Source organism: Monosiga brevicollis, genomic scaffold (assembly GCF_000002865.3).
Source record: "Monosiga brevicollis MX1 MONBRscaffold_39 genomic scaffold, whole genome shotgun sequence".
NCBI lineage: Eukaryota > Choanoflagellata > Craspedida > Salpingoecidae > Monosiga > Monosiga brevicollis.
Window position 1 is genome coordinate 159,032 of NW_001865076.1, and position 12,037 is coordinate 171,068.

General features: G+C 55.1%; 5 protein-coding genes across 5 annotated transcripts in view; 2 read left to right on the forward strand and 3 right to left on the reverse strand.

The window, feature by feature from the left end:
* The window catches only part of MONBRDRAFT_12436 (uncharacterized protein), a gene marked incomplete at both ends in the record, with an annotated part of 7,714 nt that extends 6,211 nt beyond the window's left edge, over positions 1 to 1,503 (forward strand). The window contains 4 exons of the mRNA XM_001750271.1: positions 200 to 362; positions 478 to 528; positions 1,096 to 1,223; positions 1,303 to 1,503. Of these exons, the coding sequence (XP_001750323.1) occupies positions 200 to 362; positions 478 to 528; positions 1,096 to 1,223; positions 1,303 to 1,503 (543 nt within the window). The remainder of the gene's footprint in view (positions 1 to 199; positions 363 to 477; positions 529 to 1,095; positions 1,224 to 1,302) is intronic.
* A 214-nt stretch (positions 1,504 to 1,717) lies between these two features.
* MONBRDRAFT_39112 (uncharacterized protein) lies at positions 1,718 to 3,570 on the reverse strand. The gene is made up of 3 exons (XM_001750310.1): positions 3,557 to 3,570; positions 2,985 to 3,319; positions 1,718 to 2,713 (listed from the first exon to the last, which is right to left on the reverse strand). Exons 2-3 carry the CDS (start codon positions 3,066 to 3,068, stop codon positions 2,075 to 2,077), a joined length of 723 nt encoding a protein of 240 aa, XP_001750362.1. The 5' UTR covers positions 3,069 to 3,319; positions 3,557 to 3,570; the 3' UTR covers positions 1,718 to 2,074.
* An 85-nt stretch (positions 3,571 to 3,655) lies between these two features.
* MONBRDRAFT_39113 (uncharacterized protein) lies at positions 3,656 to 5,042 on the reverse strand. The gene is made up of 3 exons (XM_001750311.1): positions 4,656 to 5,042; positions 4,367 to 4,485; positions 3,656 to 4,268 (listed from the first exon to the last, which is right to left on the reverse strand). The coding sequence occupies exons 1-3, from the start codon at positions 4,840 to 4,842 to the stop codon at positions 3,849 to 3,851; spliced, it is 726 nt and encodes a 241-aa protein (XP_001750363.1). The 5' UTR covers positions 4,843 to 5,042; the 3' UTR covers positions 3,656 to 3,848.
* A 295-nt stretch (positions 5,043 to 5,337) lies between these two features.
* MONBRDRAFT_12439 (uncharacterized protein) lies at positions 5,338 to 9,461 on the forward strand (the record flags this gene model as incomplete). The annotated part of the gene is made up of 7 exons (XM_001750272.1): positions 5,338 to 5,782; positions 6,096 to 6,172; positions 6,314 to 6,406; positions 6,511 to 6,618; positions 7,145 to 8,286; positions 8,389 to 8,662; positions 8,916 to 9,461. The coding sequence occupies 7 exons, from the start codon at positions 5,338 to 5,340 to the stop codon at positions 9,459 to 9,461; spliced, it is 2,685 nt and encodes an 894-aa protein (XP_001750324.1).
* A 265-nt stretch (positions 9,462 to 9,726) lies between these two features.
* Positions 9,727 to 11,009, reverse strand: MONBRDRAFT_34524 (uncharacterized protein). The gene is made up of 6 exons (XM_001750312.1): positions 10,966 to 11,009; positions 10,652 to 10,701; positions 10,442 to 10,558; positions 10,182 to 10,326; positions 10,017 to 10,069; positions 9,727 to 9,886 (listed from the first exon to the last, which is right to left on the reverse strand). The coding sequence occupies exons 2-6, from the start codon at positions 10,682 to 10,684 to the stop codon at positions 9,821 to 9,823; spliced, it is 414 nt and encodes a 137-aa protein (XP_001750364.1). The 5' UTR covers positions 10,685 to 10,701; positions 10,966 to 11,009; the 3' UTR covers positions 9,727 to 9,820.
* Between the last annotated feature and the right edge of the window lie 1,028 nt (positions 11,010 to 12,037).

The window sequence follows — 12,037 nt, forward strand, 5'->3', positions numbered from 1 at the left end:
TTTTTTTTTTTTCCCTCTGATGTTGCTTCTCACATGACGAATGCATTTAGCATCTTCCGGATGATGCCATCAAGAACCTTCGTCGCGCCTATTATGCCTCCGTATCGCACCTTGATGAGCAAGTATGTTTGGGCGCGGGCAAACCACAAGAAGCGGCATTGACCCATCAAGCGCTCATCGTAGCGTGTGACCTGGGCAGATGGGCCGTGTCATTACAGCGCTCTCGGATCTGGGGCTAGCCGATGACACCGTCATCAGCTTTTGGGGCGACCACGGCTGGCAGCTCGGCGATGCGGGCATGTATTGCAAGCACACCAACTTTGAGCCCGCCACCCGAGCACCCATGCTCGTGCACGCCCCAGGTAACCAGCTTTGTTCACGTCTGGAAACATGCTCGTCTGCCAGTGTTTACTTGTGTCGTTGCCGCACTCATGCTGAATGTCGGCCGACACCAACGCTTGCTTGCTTGCTTGCTAGGTCTGACCGACAACGGCATCATGTCTACTCATTACACTGAGCACATCGATTGTGAGTCGCTCGCGGAGGCTTGTGTCGCTCGCTTGGAGGCTGGTGCTTGCTTACGGATGGACAATTTGCTGATGTTGCCTCTTTCCGGTTTTGAAAACGCTCGGCGATACGTGACTTCAAGTGCTACCCACGTTGGCGGAACTCGCGCTGAATGAGACCATTCCTGCATGCCCTCGCAGCCCATCCAGCATGTATGCTATTCGAAACCATTTGTGTTTGTGTAGTTTCCTGGTATTGGCACGGCTAAGAAAACATTCCTGCTCTTTTTTTCTTGACCCGCTCATGCACCATACGCTATCATACTCGTTGACGCGGCCTTTTGAACTGCTCGTGCCAAAGGAACACGACCCTGTGCACTATGGGGCTGAGCATGGTGCCGCTTATGCTGAATCCTTCACAACCGGTCCGGCTCCATGTTCACATCAGCATCCGTCTGCATCGCCCATGGTCACACAAATTTTGTCTTTGCAGCCTGATCAAACGGCCCCGGTTCATTCGCTCTATTCTTGGCGTAGACGCGAACGGCGGCATTTAGTCAGTATCCACGAGGCGCCCCACCTTCTGAAGCCAACGAATGGGCTGAGTTGGACAGCACGCCGACTGCCAGCATTTGTCTCTCGCGCGCATGCGTCATGGGCTACACGGTGGTGACTCATGTCGAGGGTAGCGAGTATCGCTACACCGAGTGGGTTGAGGTGAGTGATACGTGCATGCCATGCCTATGCTTCGAGACCAGCCTAACCCGAAGCCTTCCACGGCCTTGTCTTTTCTTAGTTTAACAACGAGGACAACCCGAAGCGCATGGACTGGTCTCGTAACTTTGGGACCGAATTGTACAACATGACGGCATTGGGTGCAGAGCCCAACGTCAACATTGCGGGCTACAACTCAAGTGCCGCTGTTGTAGGGGTTCTGCAGCCTCTCTTGCATAGAGGACCTGAGCCCTCGGGCTGGAACCCTTGGCAAGACGAGTAGCAGCGTATCAAGAGTTGGAGAGCATGATACGACGCGCTCACTCTTTGTGGAGTAGGCGGGGTTTGTGTGTGCGTGCTATTTGAATGTATTTGAATGTAAAATGGTGGCGCATGAAAAAAAGTGTGGCAACGGGAAAAAAGACGCATGACGAAATATGTCAATTAGACGGCACACGCAGCCTTGCTGCCATGCTGCCTTGCTAAGCAGGGGTGGTCGATGAGGCCGGGTAGGGCAGGTACAGAGAGAGGATTGATAGATGAAAAGGAGCAGCAGAGCAGCGACAAAGGTACGGAGGGCCAAGAACGACAGCACAGGAATCAAGGCATCAAAAGGAGCAACATAGCAAGCAATGGGGATGGCAGGAGCAAAAGCCAGGCGCAGCTGGTTCTGAAAAAAAGGGAATATTCTTTTGCTCCTCACCAGCCTCTCTTTCCAAACTCGCGCCCCCGAACGCGCGCCAATCCAATGGCACAGCACGGCACGAAGGGACGAGACTTTGAGTATTGTTTTGCTGCATGGATCAGCGGAGAACCGAACCAAACAGAGACACGACACGGGAAAATCAGAGGCTTCACGAGTCTTGGGTATCATCAGCACCCCCCTCGTCAGCGGCCAACTCCTCATCCGGTGGTGCGCTGCTGGTGTGTGCCGCTGAAACCTGAGCATCGGCCGCAGCAGCCGCGGCAGGCCCGGCAGGGGCCTCAGCTGGACCGCCACGTCCACCCTTGGAGGCGACGGGGAGGTAGAGCTTGAACTCGGCCGGGAGCTCCTTCTCAGAGTAGAGGCGATCAGAGAAATACACGCGACGAATGCGGCAGTTGGCGTGGATCTGGACCCGAAGGGTCTCAATGTAGTTGGTACCGTAGGCACGACGGGTAAAGTCGCTAAGGTTGAACTGAATCTGATTCCAGCCCTCATCGAGGCGCATGGGCATGGTGCAAATGAAGGGCTTGACGCGCGTCGTGGACTGGTAGTTGGAGGCGCGGAAGCGACGGCGCACGTTCTTGTCGTCAAGGACTTGAACTTCAAAAGTGAAGTACTTTTTGAGGTTCTTGATGATCATGACAAGGAAGGGCAGCTTGATGCCCAGAGTCTTCTTCTCGTCAGCAGGGCAGGTGATGTAGGTTGTTGAAACGTTGGTGCCCACAATCTCAATCACGAGTGATTGAATGTCATTATCCGTGATGCGCTTGATGTGTCCATTGCGGACCTGCCAGGCAAGAACAGGCAAGGAAAGAGAACGGCCACCAGTTGTCATAAGCACGACACACCGAAATGCAAAAAAGAAAAAAAAAAAAAAAAAATACATCATAGGGAGAGGGGAGAAAGAGAGAAAGAGAGGGAGAGAGAGGACAAGGAGGAGGAGGAAGAGAAGATGCTCTCCGTCCATCAGACAGAAACGCCGAGTCACACGCAGCCCATGCGTCAAAGCAAGAAAAGGACACGAATGACAAGGCAGCCGCGTGATTGGATGGACAAACCTTCTTATCCCAGATTTGCAGCGGCTTGCTGCCAATGCTGTAGAGGATGGAGAGGAACCCCGACTGGAACGCGTTTTTGAACATGGCGCTGGTTGGGGATGTGAGTTGTTGCACTTGAGGCTGGCAGAGCTGCAAGGCGACTACGACTGCTGGTCTGAACGGGGACCAAAAGCTGGTTCGTCGCAAGAATCAGAGCAGTCGGGCTGGACGGCCGCTTCCTGCTGTCGTGCTATCCCAAAAAGGTTGCTTGGTCCTAGAATTGAAGACCCCGCGCTTTGCAGAAAGGGCAGAATTGCAAAGAAGGGATGCGTCGCAGTAAAGGCAGACTGCGAGGCCTAGAGAAGACGCGCGAACGGTGCGCACAGATATATTTCAGAGAGGATCGCACAGCGATGAGCACCGGAAACGGGCTGGACGAGGCAGCGTAGCGGGTGGAGCAAAGTGAAGGAAATGCCAGCCCACAAGAGGTCTTCATTCCCACTCACGCACACAATCCACCAAACAGAGATCAAAGCGGGGGGAGCGAGCAAGGGGACCGATACCCCCGACGGACCGACGACGGACGGACGGACCGACTGACAGACCGAGAGAGAGAGAGAGAGAGATGGAAACTGAGCGTTTGGGCGGTTGCGATGCGCGGTTGTCAAGTTAGTTGCGGTCACAATGGTTACTAAGGAAAAAATAACTCAATTTTGATACAAAATTTCCATATCTTGAACCTGACACGACGAGTCAGACTAACGTTGATAGACAACTTTATGCGGTGTTAAAGCTGGAAGCGCCGTGGGGCCTGACTGCCTGGCGCGAGCAGGGATGAAGGGCAAAGTCGGGGTGCCATTGGCCGTTGGACGACCTCGCTTTGTCCTAGTTGTGCTCATCAGTTGATTCGGCCTTGCCATCTTCAGGCTCTTTTGGCTCTTCTGGTTCTTGTGGTTCTTCAGACTTTTCAGCGCCTTCTTCGGGAGCCGCAGCGGCTTCAGTGGCCGACGCAGCCTTTGGCTGTGTTTCCTGTGCTTCGCCTTGGGCAGGCTCGGTTGCCGGGCCAGCACTTGTGGGCTGGGATGAGGTTGAATCCTGATTCGCATTCGTGGCAGCATTCGCGTCAATGGGTTCCGCCGAATAGGCGGAGATGGCCGCAGCCTCAGGGACCTGGGCCAAGGCTCGCTTCGCCATGTCGGGAAGCTGAGCCTCGACTTGTTGTTGCTGCTGAAGAGCCGTGTCTCGGCGAACCACCAGAGAGGCCTCGGCCTTGTTTGCCAGCTTGTTCATGCGTTCCACGCGTTGCTGAAAAGCCATGACATGGGTTATGATTGTGAGCCCAATGCCGGCAGCAGCCTCAAGTGTAGGCCTCCAAGCAGGCGCACGCCATCCTGCACCCGTACCTCAATCGTGCTCACAAGACCGTTGAGCTTGGCCAAGTTGACCTTGGTTGTGCCAAGCTTTTGAGCGTAGACGTTCAAGTCTGGTACCGCTGACTGAATGTCCTCGTAGCGAGCCAGCTCTGGTCCAAGGGTGGAGATAAAAGCAGGCAAACAGGAGTACGCCGAGTGAGGTGGCAAGCTTCAAAGGTCACATGGCCCGCATAACAGCACCCTGGCCCTATCATTCCGGCCAGCAAGGCGCACAGCACGGCATTCATACAAAACGCAAACGACGGTCGCAGTCACGCACCAGTTTGGAGCTGATCGAGCTGTGCTGCCAGCTGCCGTTGTGACTGTTGCGTATCACGAACGCTGTCATCCATGGATTTCAACAAAGGAGCAAGCAACTGCAGGATGCTGTCGGAAAGCAAGTTGCTCAATTGTCGCTCGCTCTCCACCGCATCCACCGGTGAATGGGGCGAGTCTGGCGCAGCCATCTTGTGATCAGGCAACGTGCCCAGCAGCCCCTCCACTCGTTTTCAGCCTTGAGAGTCAGGCAACGCCTGACCACACACCTCTCTAAATAAGGCAGCCCAAACTCAACGTGCCCGCCCCAGATTCTTCTCCGGTGTCTGCCGTAGACGTCCCCGCGTCGCGCCGCCTCTGCCACTGGAAGTTCAGACACACACACGCAAACTTGGAGCGATCGTTGCAAGAAAAAAGTATTTCATGCACTTGATTCAGTAGTCTAAATAAGGCTAAAACCATAGAATACGATGTATTTTACTTTTATTTGACTCTAAAGTGTAAAGTGTGCCACACTTCCACTTTGCGAAAAAGTATTTCATGCCCTTGATTCAATAGTCTAACCGATGCTAAACCATAGAATATGATGTATTTTACTTTTATGTGGTTGAAAAGTATAACGTGTGTCACACTTCCGCTTAGCGCCTTTTTTTGGGCCGTTTTTCGGGCACGCGGGCGCGCGCGCGATGGCGGAGGAGGCGCCGACAACACCGGGAACGGACCTGGCGCTGACGGCGCGGTTGGGAGGTCATGGCGGGGATGAGGGGTTGGAGGTGAGGTGTGGTAGTCCTGAGCCTGCCACGCCGCGAAAATCAGCCATGGCGCGGGCGACCATCCCGCCTCGGCCCACGGCACGTCCCCGGCTCCCGTCAGCTGCGTTGGTCGGCACTCGTGTGGGGATTGGGGTGCAGTCTGAGAACTACACCCCGTGGCCTGCGGCACGCAGGTTGGAGCACCTTTTTGCTGAATTCTGCATTTCGGATGGCAATCCTTTTCCCGCCGTCCTGCCTCTCTTGCGCTTTCATTTCGCCTCACGCGCCTCGGTCGCATCCCTATCGCTACCAGCTTGGCGCCATCCGTTGGCATTACAGGCGGCCTCTTGCCTGCCCACACACCTGGCAGATCTGGCAGGTCTGATGGCTCATACGTGTCACCACGGGCTTCATGTATGTTTTACCGTCGCTGCTCGTCCCGGACAATCTCTTGTTCATGCGCTGTTGTGCTTCTAATGACTCGGCGGCCCTTTGAGCGGTGTTGCCTCATTATTTCTCTCATTGACTGCCGGCCATGCAGCCGCCAGTGAGCTTACCATGGTCTTTCCTCCAACTCCAATCTATCCGCATGTCGGAGCCGATCGTATGTGCCTTCGCGCGGCCAAGCTCGCCTGGCTCGATGTGCTCCTGTAGTGCGCTATCTCACATGGCGCCTGCCTGCTCCTCCACAGACTATCGACGCATTCACGACATTGTGGCCTTTCGGCTGCAACCCTTGCGTTATAGTGCTTGCCGTCAACAAGCCAAGGTGAATGCTTCAATGTCCTTGACCTCATCTGAATCTTTTCGGCTTTATTTTCCCTATTCTTCACCTAAAGCTCGACTCATCGACCTTCCTCTCGCATGACGCACTCTGCTGGAAATAATTTGCTGGCTTCCTCTTTTACAGCGCTTTCTCGGTGCCCACCGAGCCCTTGGCCTTGACCTCGACTTACTCGTTGATCATCTCTATGAAGCATCCGGACCACCCGCCTCGCCGCTGGTGCGTCCCTCGGCCGGCCGCCGATGAAACTCTAGGGTTCTTTCTTTTCAAAACCACCACAACTGAGGGCCAACGTCTGATCGCTTTTACATTTTTCTTCGCAGCTCGAACCAGCAGCCATGACCATTGTGCCCACCGACCGCACCGACGTGCAACTACTAGTTCATGCCCGCGATGCCTGGGATCACCAGCTTAGTGTCACTCCTGTTCAGGTCCGCCAAACTGTCCTTGTCTTGACTTGACATTGTACAACGCTTGTGCACAGGGTGCATGGGATGAAAATACACGGTGAGCTGACTTGCTTCATACCTGCTGCTCATCGGTTACAGCGACGTCCGGGAGATGGCAGCTGGTACACGCATACGCCCATGTTGGCAAGGAATCAACAGCGCTACCACCACGGTCGCCAAATCGATTCAATCACGACGGCCACAGCTTCTACAGGCACAGCCGTAACCGTCGTACGCGGCTGTCGCTGTCAAGTATACACAACGTACGCAATCATACCTTTTTGAGGGTTTATTTTACGTTTGACATCAAGCTGCGCTTCAAGTATTGCTCTTCACAAGACTCACCCCCTTTTTTTTCCTTTTTCAACGACTATAGAAATCAAGATGCAACGTTCGAGCGCGAAGACGTGACGGTACATTCTGCGTTGACGCCGTTCACATCCAGCTCGGCGCTGTTATTCCTCCTCACCCCTCCCTCCTGTGCCATGCCTTCCGCTGGTTCTCTTAGTCATGGCTTTTGGGCATGGGTGATCTTGATACCAGCGCAGCCATTACTCGAGCAAGGCCATCACCGCACGATGGGGCTAGCGTTGCCCTGGTATTCGACGACGGTGTTCGGCTGTGGCAGCCTGCACGCGTTGGCGACTCTGACGACGTGGTTCTGGACCGCATCGTGGACAACTCATTTTCCCCGTGTACCACGCGTCTGTTGCCCGACGAGGGTGGCCTCGCCATGCAGACCGACGGTCGACCCGTAGATGCCGTTTGGTCCGCACACCCGCGTCAACTGCTCATTCTGCAGGAGCGTGCCCTGACGTTTGCAGACTTGCGACAACCACCCCGTCGTCGTCCTGGGGTGGTTCTCGATTGGATGGGTCCGAACGAGCGCTTTGTGGCAACGGCCGGGCAATCAAATGTTGGGCAAAGCGTTTTTGCCGCTGCGAGTACATCCCACCTCTACTTGTTTGACGTGCGCTGGTGTCGAGAGCCCCTGCTTTGTGCTGGTCATGATCATGACTCCAACCTCGCAGTTACTCCCGCTTGGACGGACGACGGAAGCACTTCCGACTTGGACGCATGCATGCTGTCATCTAGCGCTGGGCGCTCCGCCTTTATGTGGGACCAACTGCACGTGGCCGCTAGCTACGGCAATGAGCCTGCACGCTGCCTTCAGTGGCGAGCTGCTGCCGCAAATGTCGCGACCTTGGATACTGCTGCTCCTGACTGTCGACCAGACTTTTATGATGACGTGCTTGGGCAGACCCTGGGCTCTGCTTGTCGACTCATGCGTCCCAAGGGTCGCTACGGATCCGACTGCCTCGAAATGGCCGTGTTTGATCTGTCCGCAACCGGCTTTCTCTTTGCCTCGCGGTTTTTGCATGGCGACAACACGGCTCATCATCAGTACCGCCGATCATCCACCAAGGCGGTGCCCGTGGACGGCGACGACATAGCCCTCGATAGTCCTCAGGCCACCCCAACGCGATCCCGCGAGTCCCGAGCCGCGGAAGCGCCCTGGCCCGTGCGCATGTGGAGGCGGCTGAACAACGAGCTGATTGCTGCCCGGTTGGATGTGCGGCGTGCAGGCATACCCACGGCCGCCGAGCCCGCCGCCCAACAACCAGTGGAAGACTGCACCAAGCTCTTCAAGTTAGTTCTCGCTCCAATCAGCTTGCTACGAAAAGCAACCAAGCGTGGTAGACAGTAACCGGTGATCTGACTTTGCGAGTGTGTTGTTGCGGTGTCTCATAGATACTCAGTTGGAGGTGCCTTTTCACGTGAACGGGAAGTGGTCCGGTTGGAGGCAGCAACCCATGTGCTGCAACAAGGCTATGCGACCAGCAATCAGGGGGCTAATCATGTGCCCAGTTCTGATGCCCCTGTCGTTACGGCTGCTTCAGAGCCCGAGAAGGCCTTCTCTCCGCACCTGCAAAGCCTTGCAACACGCTTGCCACCCGTTGCCACGCCGCGTGATTTAACAAGCTTGGCAGCAATGTCGGATATTGAAGAGCTCCTGGATGCACTGGTGAGTTCTTGACCACTGAGTTGAGTCAGCCCGCGTCTTGCTTCCTTTTACCATTTGCCCTTGGTCTGCTGTCTTCTCACTGGCCCCTCGCTTACCCGTCGGTCCTCTTCGCAGAAGGACAAAGCGCGTGCCACGGCTCTTGGCTTTACGGTGTGGACACAACAGGTACGCCAGGGTGCACGATAATCTGTCATGCGATTGTGGTCATCCAGCCAAGCGCCTTTTTCATGTACGACCTTTTTGTGCGCGTTAGCCTGAACATGTGAGCCGACCCAGTGCTGCTGCCGCAGCCATTGACGAAGTGCAGCTTATCAAAACATCTCGGCTGCCGGCCTTGCTGAGCGTGGGGCGAGAAGCTCGGGTACAGGATTTAGATGCCTTTGCCGTGGTCTCCGAAGATCTTGGCACGGACGAGCTTGGCACGGAGCATGCACCGGCACGCCATCCGGAGCTCTCTGATCGCGCCCGTGCGTTGTTGTCACATTTTATCCTTGATGATGATTCACCCCCTGTCGCCCATCAGGCGCCGGTGATTGCGCCCTCACCAGTGGCAGCGGGCTCGCGACACAGTCGTCGGCACATTGGCCGACGACCTCCGCTGGCTGCATCCTCCTTGGGCTCGGTGGCTCAGACTGCCACTCCTGTCGCCAGCGAGGCCTTGATCGACATGGCACATGGGCTCTCCGGCTCGCAGGAAGTGGTTGTGCAGCCCACCCGAGCTGTGCTTGGCTCACAAAAAAGATCGGTCCGGACGGCAACGCGGCGACGCAAGCGCGCCAAGGTGGGCGGGTTTGGCTAAAACCATGAGAGAGCAGCGATTTTGACTAGGCCTTAGGAGAGAGTAGCTTGATAGATCAATGGTTGATGAGCGAACAGTTGTAATTCATTGTCATAATATTTGGGCTTGACGAGCGAGATGCTATTTTTTTTTGAGCACCAGAAGGTTCTTTGATGCCCTGTGAGACTGGAACGCGGCGAGCAAGGGAAACATTCAGAGGTGTTTTTTTGAATTTGGTGTGTCGTGCCAACCTGATCACGCAAACGTGTTTCTAAATGCACAGAACAAAGATGAGGCAAGGAAAGAAAAGGAATCCAGAATACCAGAACAAAGGCCGGATTAAAAGCAAAAACAAGAAATAGTTTGCTCACACTTGAGATCTACAGCTGCTGAACAAAGGCGTTGTAGTCTACGGGATCTGGCTGTCCAGCCAGGGTTTCAGCAATCTGCCAAAAAAGAAAGAAAAAAAAAAAACGACGGGTCATTGCCACTTGAGCGAAAAGGACAGAGACATCAATGGGGCAAAAGTCTGCCAGGGTTGGCTTTTGGACGGAGACACTGGTCATTTGAACAAACCTCGGCATCTGAGAGACCTTCGCCGATGCTTTTGAGCAGAAAGGAGAGATCAGCTGCATTGGGTGCGGTACAAGCCGGACGAAAAAAAATGATTCAGCGATAAAAACAATCCTCAGAGGTCAAGTTGGCGCGTCATGTATGGGACGTGGCGGCGGCCAGACAGACCTTTGCTGATGGTACCGGTACCCGCCTGATCATAGGCCTTGAAAGCTGCCAGCACGTCGGCCTTGGCGTCTGCGGGCTGGGGCGACTTGGCCAAGATCTCGAGGAAAGAAGGAAAGTCGAAGGTTTGTGTCTCCCCGGCCATAACCTGATTGACATGGTGGCACAAGAACGCCAGCCGCGTGAGGAGATGTGGCGCGAGTGGTGGAGTGCTCAGCTGAAACCTGGCAGACGCTCGACGAGGTTGGGGTGCGCCTGTATACCTCAATCTCGCCAATGGTGGGCGTGACATTGAGCGAGCGAAGAAGCAGAGCAAGGCGGTCGCGAGGCAGGTTGCCCTGGGGCGCATGAAGGTTGAAGCATTCTCGAGCTCGCTCGATCTGTGGGCACAAGCAAAGAAGGTAAGCTTGGCGTGGAGAAGAGCTCAGCCAGCAGAGCCCGCGTCAAACGAGAGGCGCCAGCGTCGGACGTACCTGCTGCTCGTCCAAGCGCTCAACCATCGACATCCTGGCGGCTTTATCTGCTGCACGGTGACGGGTGACCACGACGATGATGATGATGGTGAGCAAGCGCGCTGGCATGTACACACAACGGCAGTATTTGCACCAGGTTTCAGGCAGAATTATCACACACACACACACACACACACGCACACACTCCCACCCCTGCCAGCCACCGTCATCCTCCCTTTCGGCCAGACTCAAAGGCCAGTGGCGGCGGAAGTGGTGCACTGGTAGCATTTGACCGATCAACTGGCGCTGCCATCACTTTCAAACATCTCACCGACCAGAGAGAGGAGAAGAAGAGAGAGAGGAGGGAGAGAGAGGAAACTGTGGTAGAGAAATGATTGAATGCTGGAAAACGGGCAGAGAGTAGCTGCAAAGCTGATAATACGCGTCAAGAGATTTAGAGCATAATTCAAGCTACTGCTCATCAGCGCAGAGGGGATTGTAAAACAAAAGGGGGCGGCATGAAAAAAAAAGGAAACTGACAAAACACGAAAACAGTGATCATAACTCATTTTTATCTGACGTTGTAGCAAGCGAACGGAGTGAGACTTCTATTTTCTTCAGCGAGAGAGAGAGAGAGAGAGAGAGAGAGAGAGAGAGAGAGAGAGAGATTTGATGGCGCGACGCGTGACGGCAGCGGCAGGTACACCACCGGCGGGCGTGGGTGCTGGTTCGGCGGTTAATACAGAGGATCAAGAGCGTTTGCAGCAGCATCGGCAGGCACACGCGTCGGTGGTGGCAGCGCCCATGCGAGAGCGAGCGCATGGCTGGCGTGTAGCGACCCCGCTCATCATCTTTGGCGTTGCCAGCCTCTACCTGAGCTGGTACCTCTATCACATGATTCACCACATGACCACCTACGCCTAGTCCAGTTGCGCGACCGAATCTGGGTCTTTGGATCCGCTGGCGTCTTGTCGTAGCATCTGCGCTTGTTCCTCTTGCTCTGCTCTTCCCTCCACCCCCCCCCCCCCCCCCCAGGCTTTTCCTTGATCGCCTTTTTTTTTTTCTCTGATTTTTGTGCGGCCCCTCGGTCCCGCACGTGTCCCTGCTTTCGCATTGGTGTCCATTTTCTCGCCAAAATGGACTCTCGGCGGCGCCAACGTGACACTGCCAAGGTCTGCTTGTGAAGAAACATACATAAGCTGTTGTGCCCCGACCTTGTGTCTTGTCGTATCGGTCTTACCCCAATGTCCACTGCTTGTTTCCAGTCGCGTGACACGTCCTCCGCTACTCCGAAAGGGCCGCCCATTCAACTGGCCCAAAATGGTATAGCTGCGCATCCAGCCGAGCCCCACGCACATCGATCCAGCGTCTGATGTTTTTTTTTTTTTTTTTTTTTAAATCTCACAA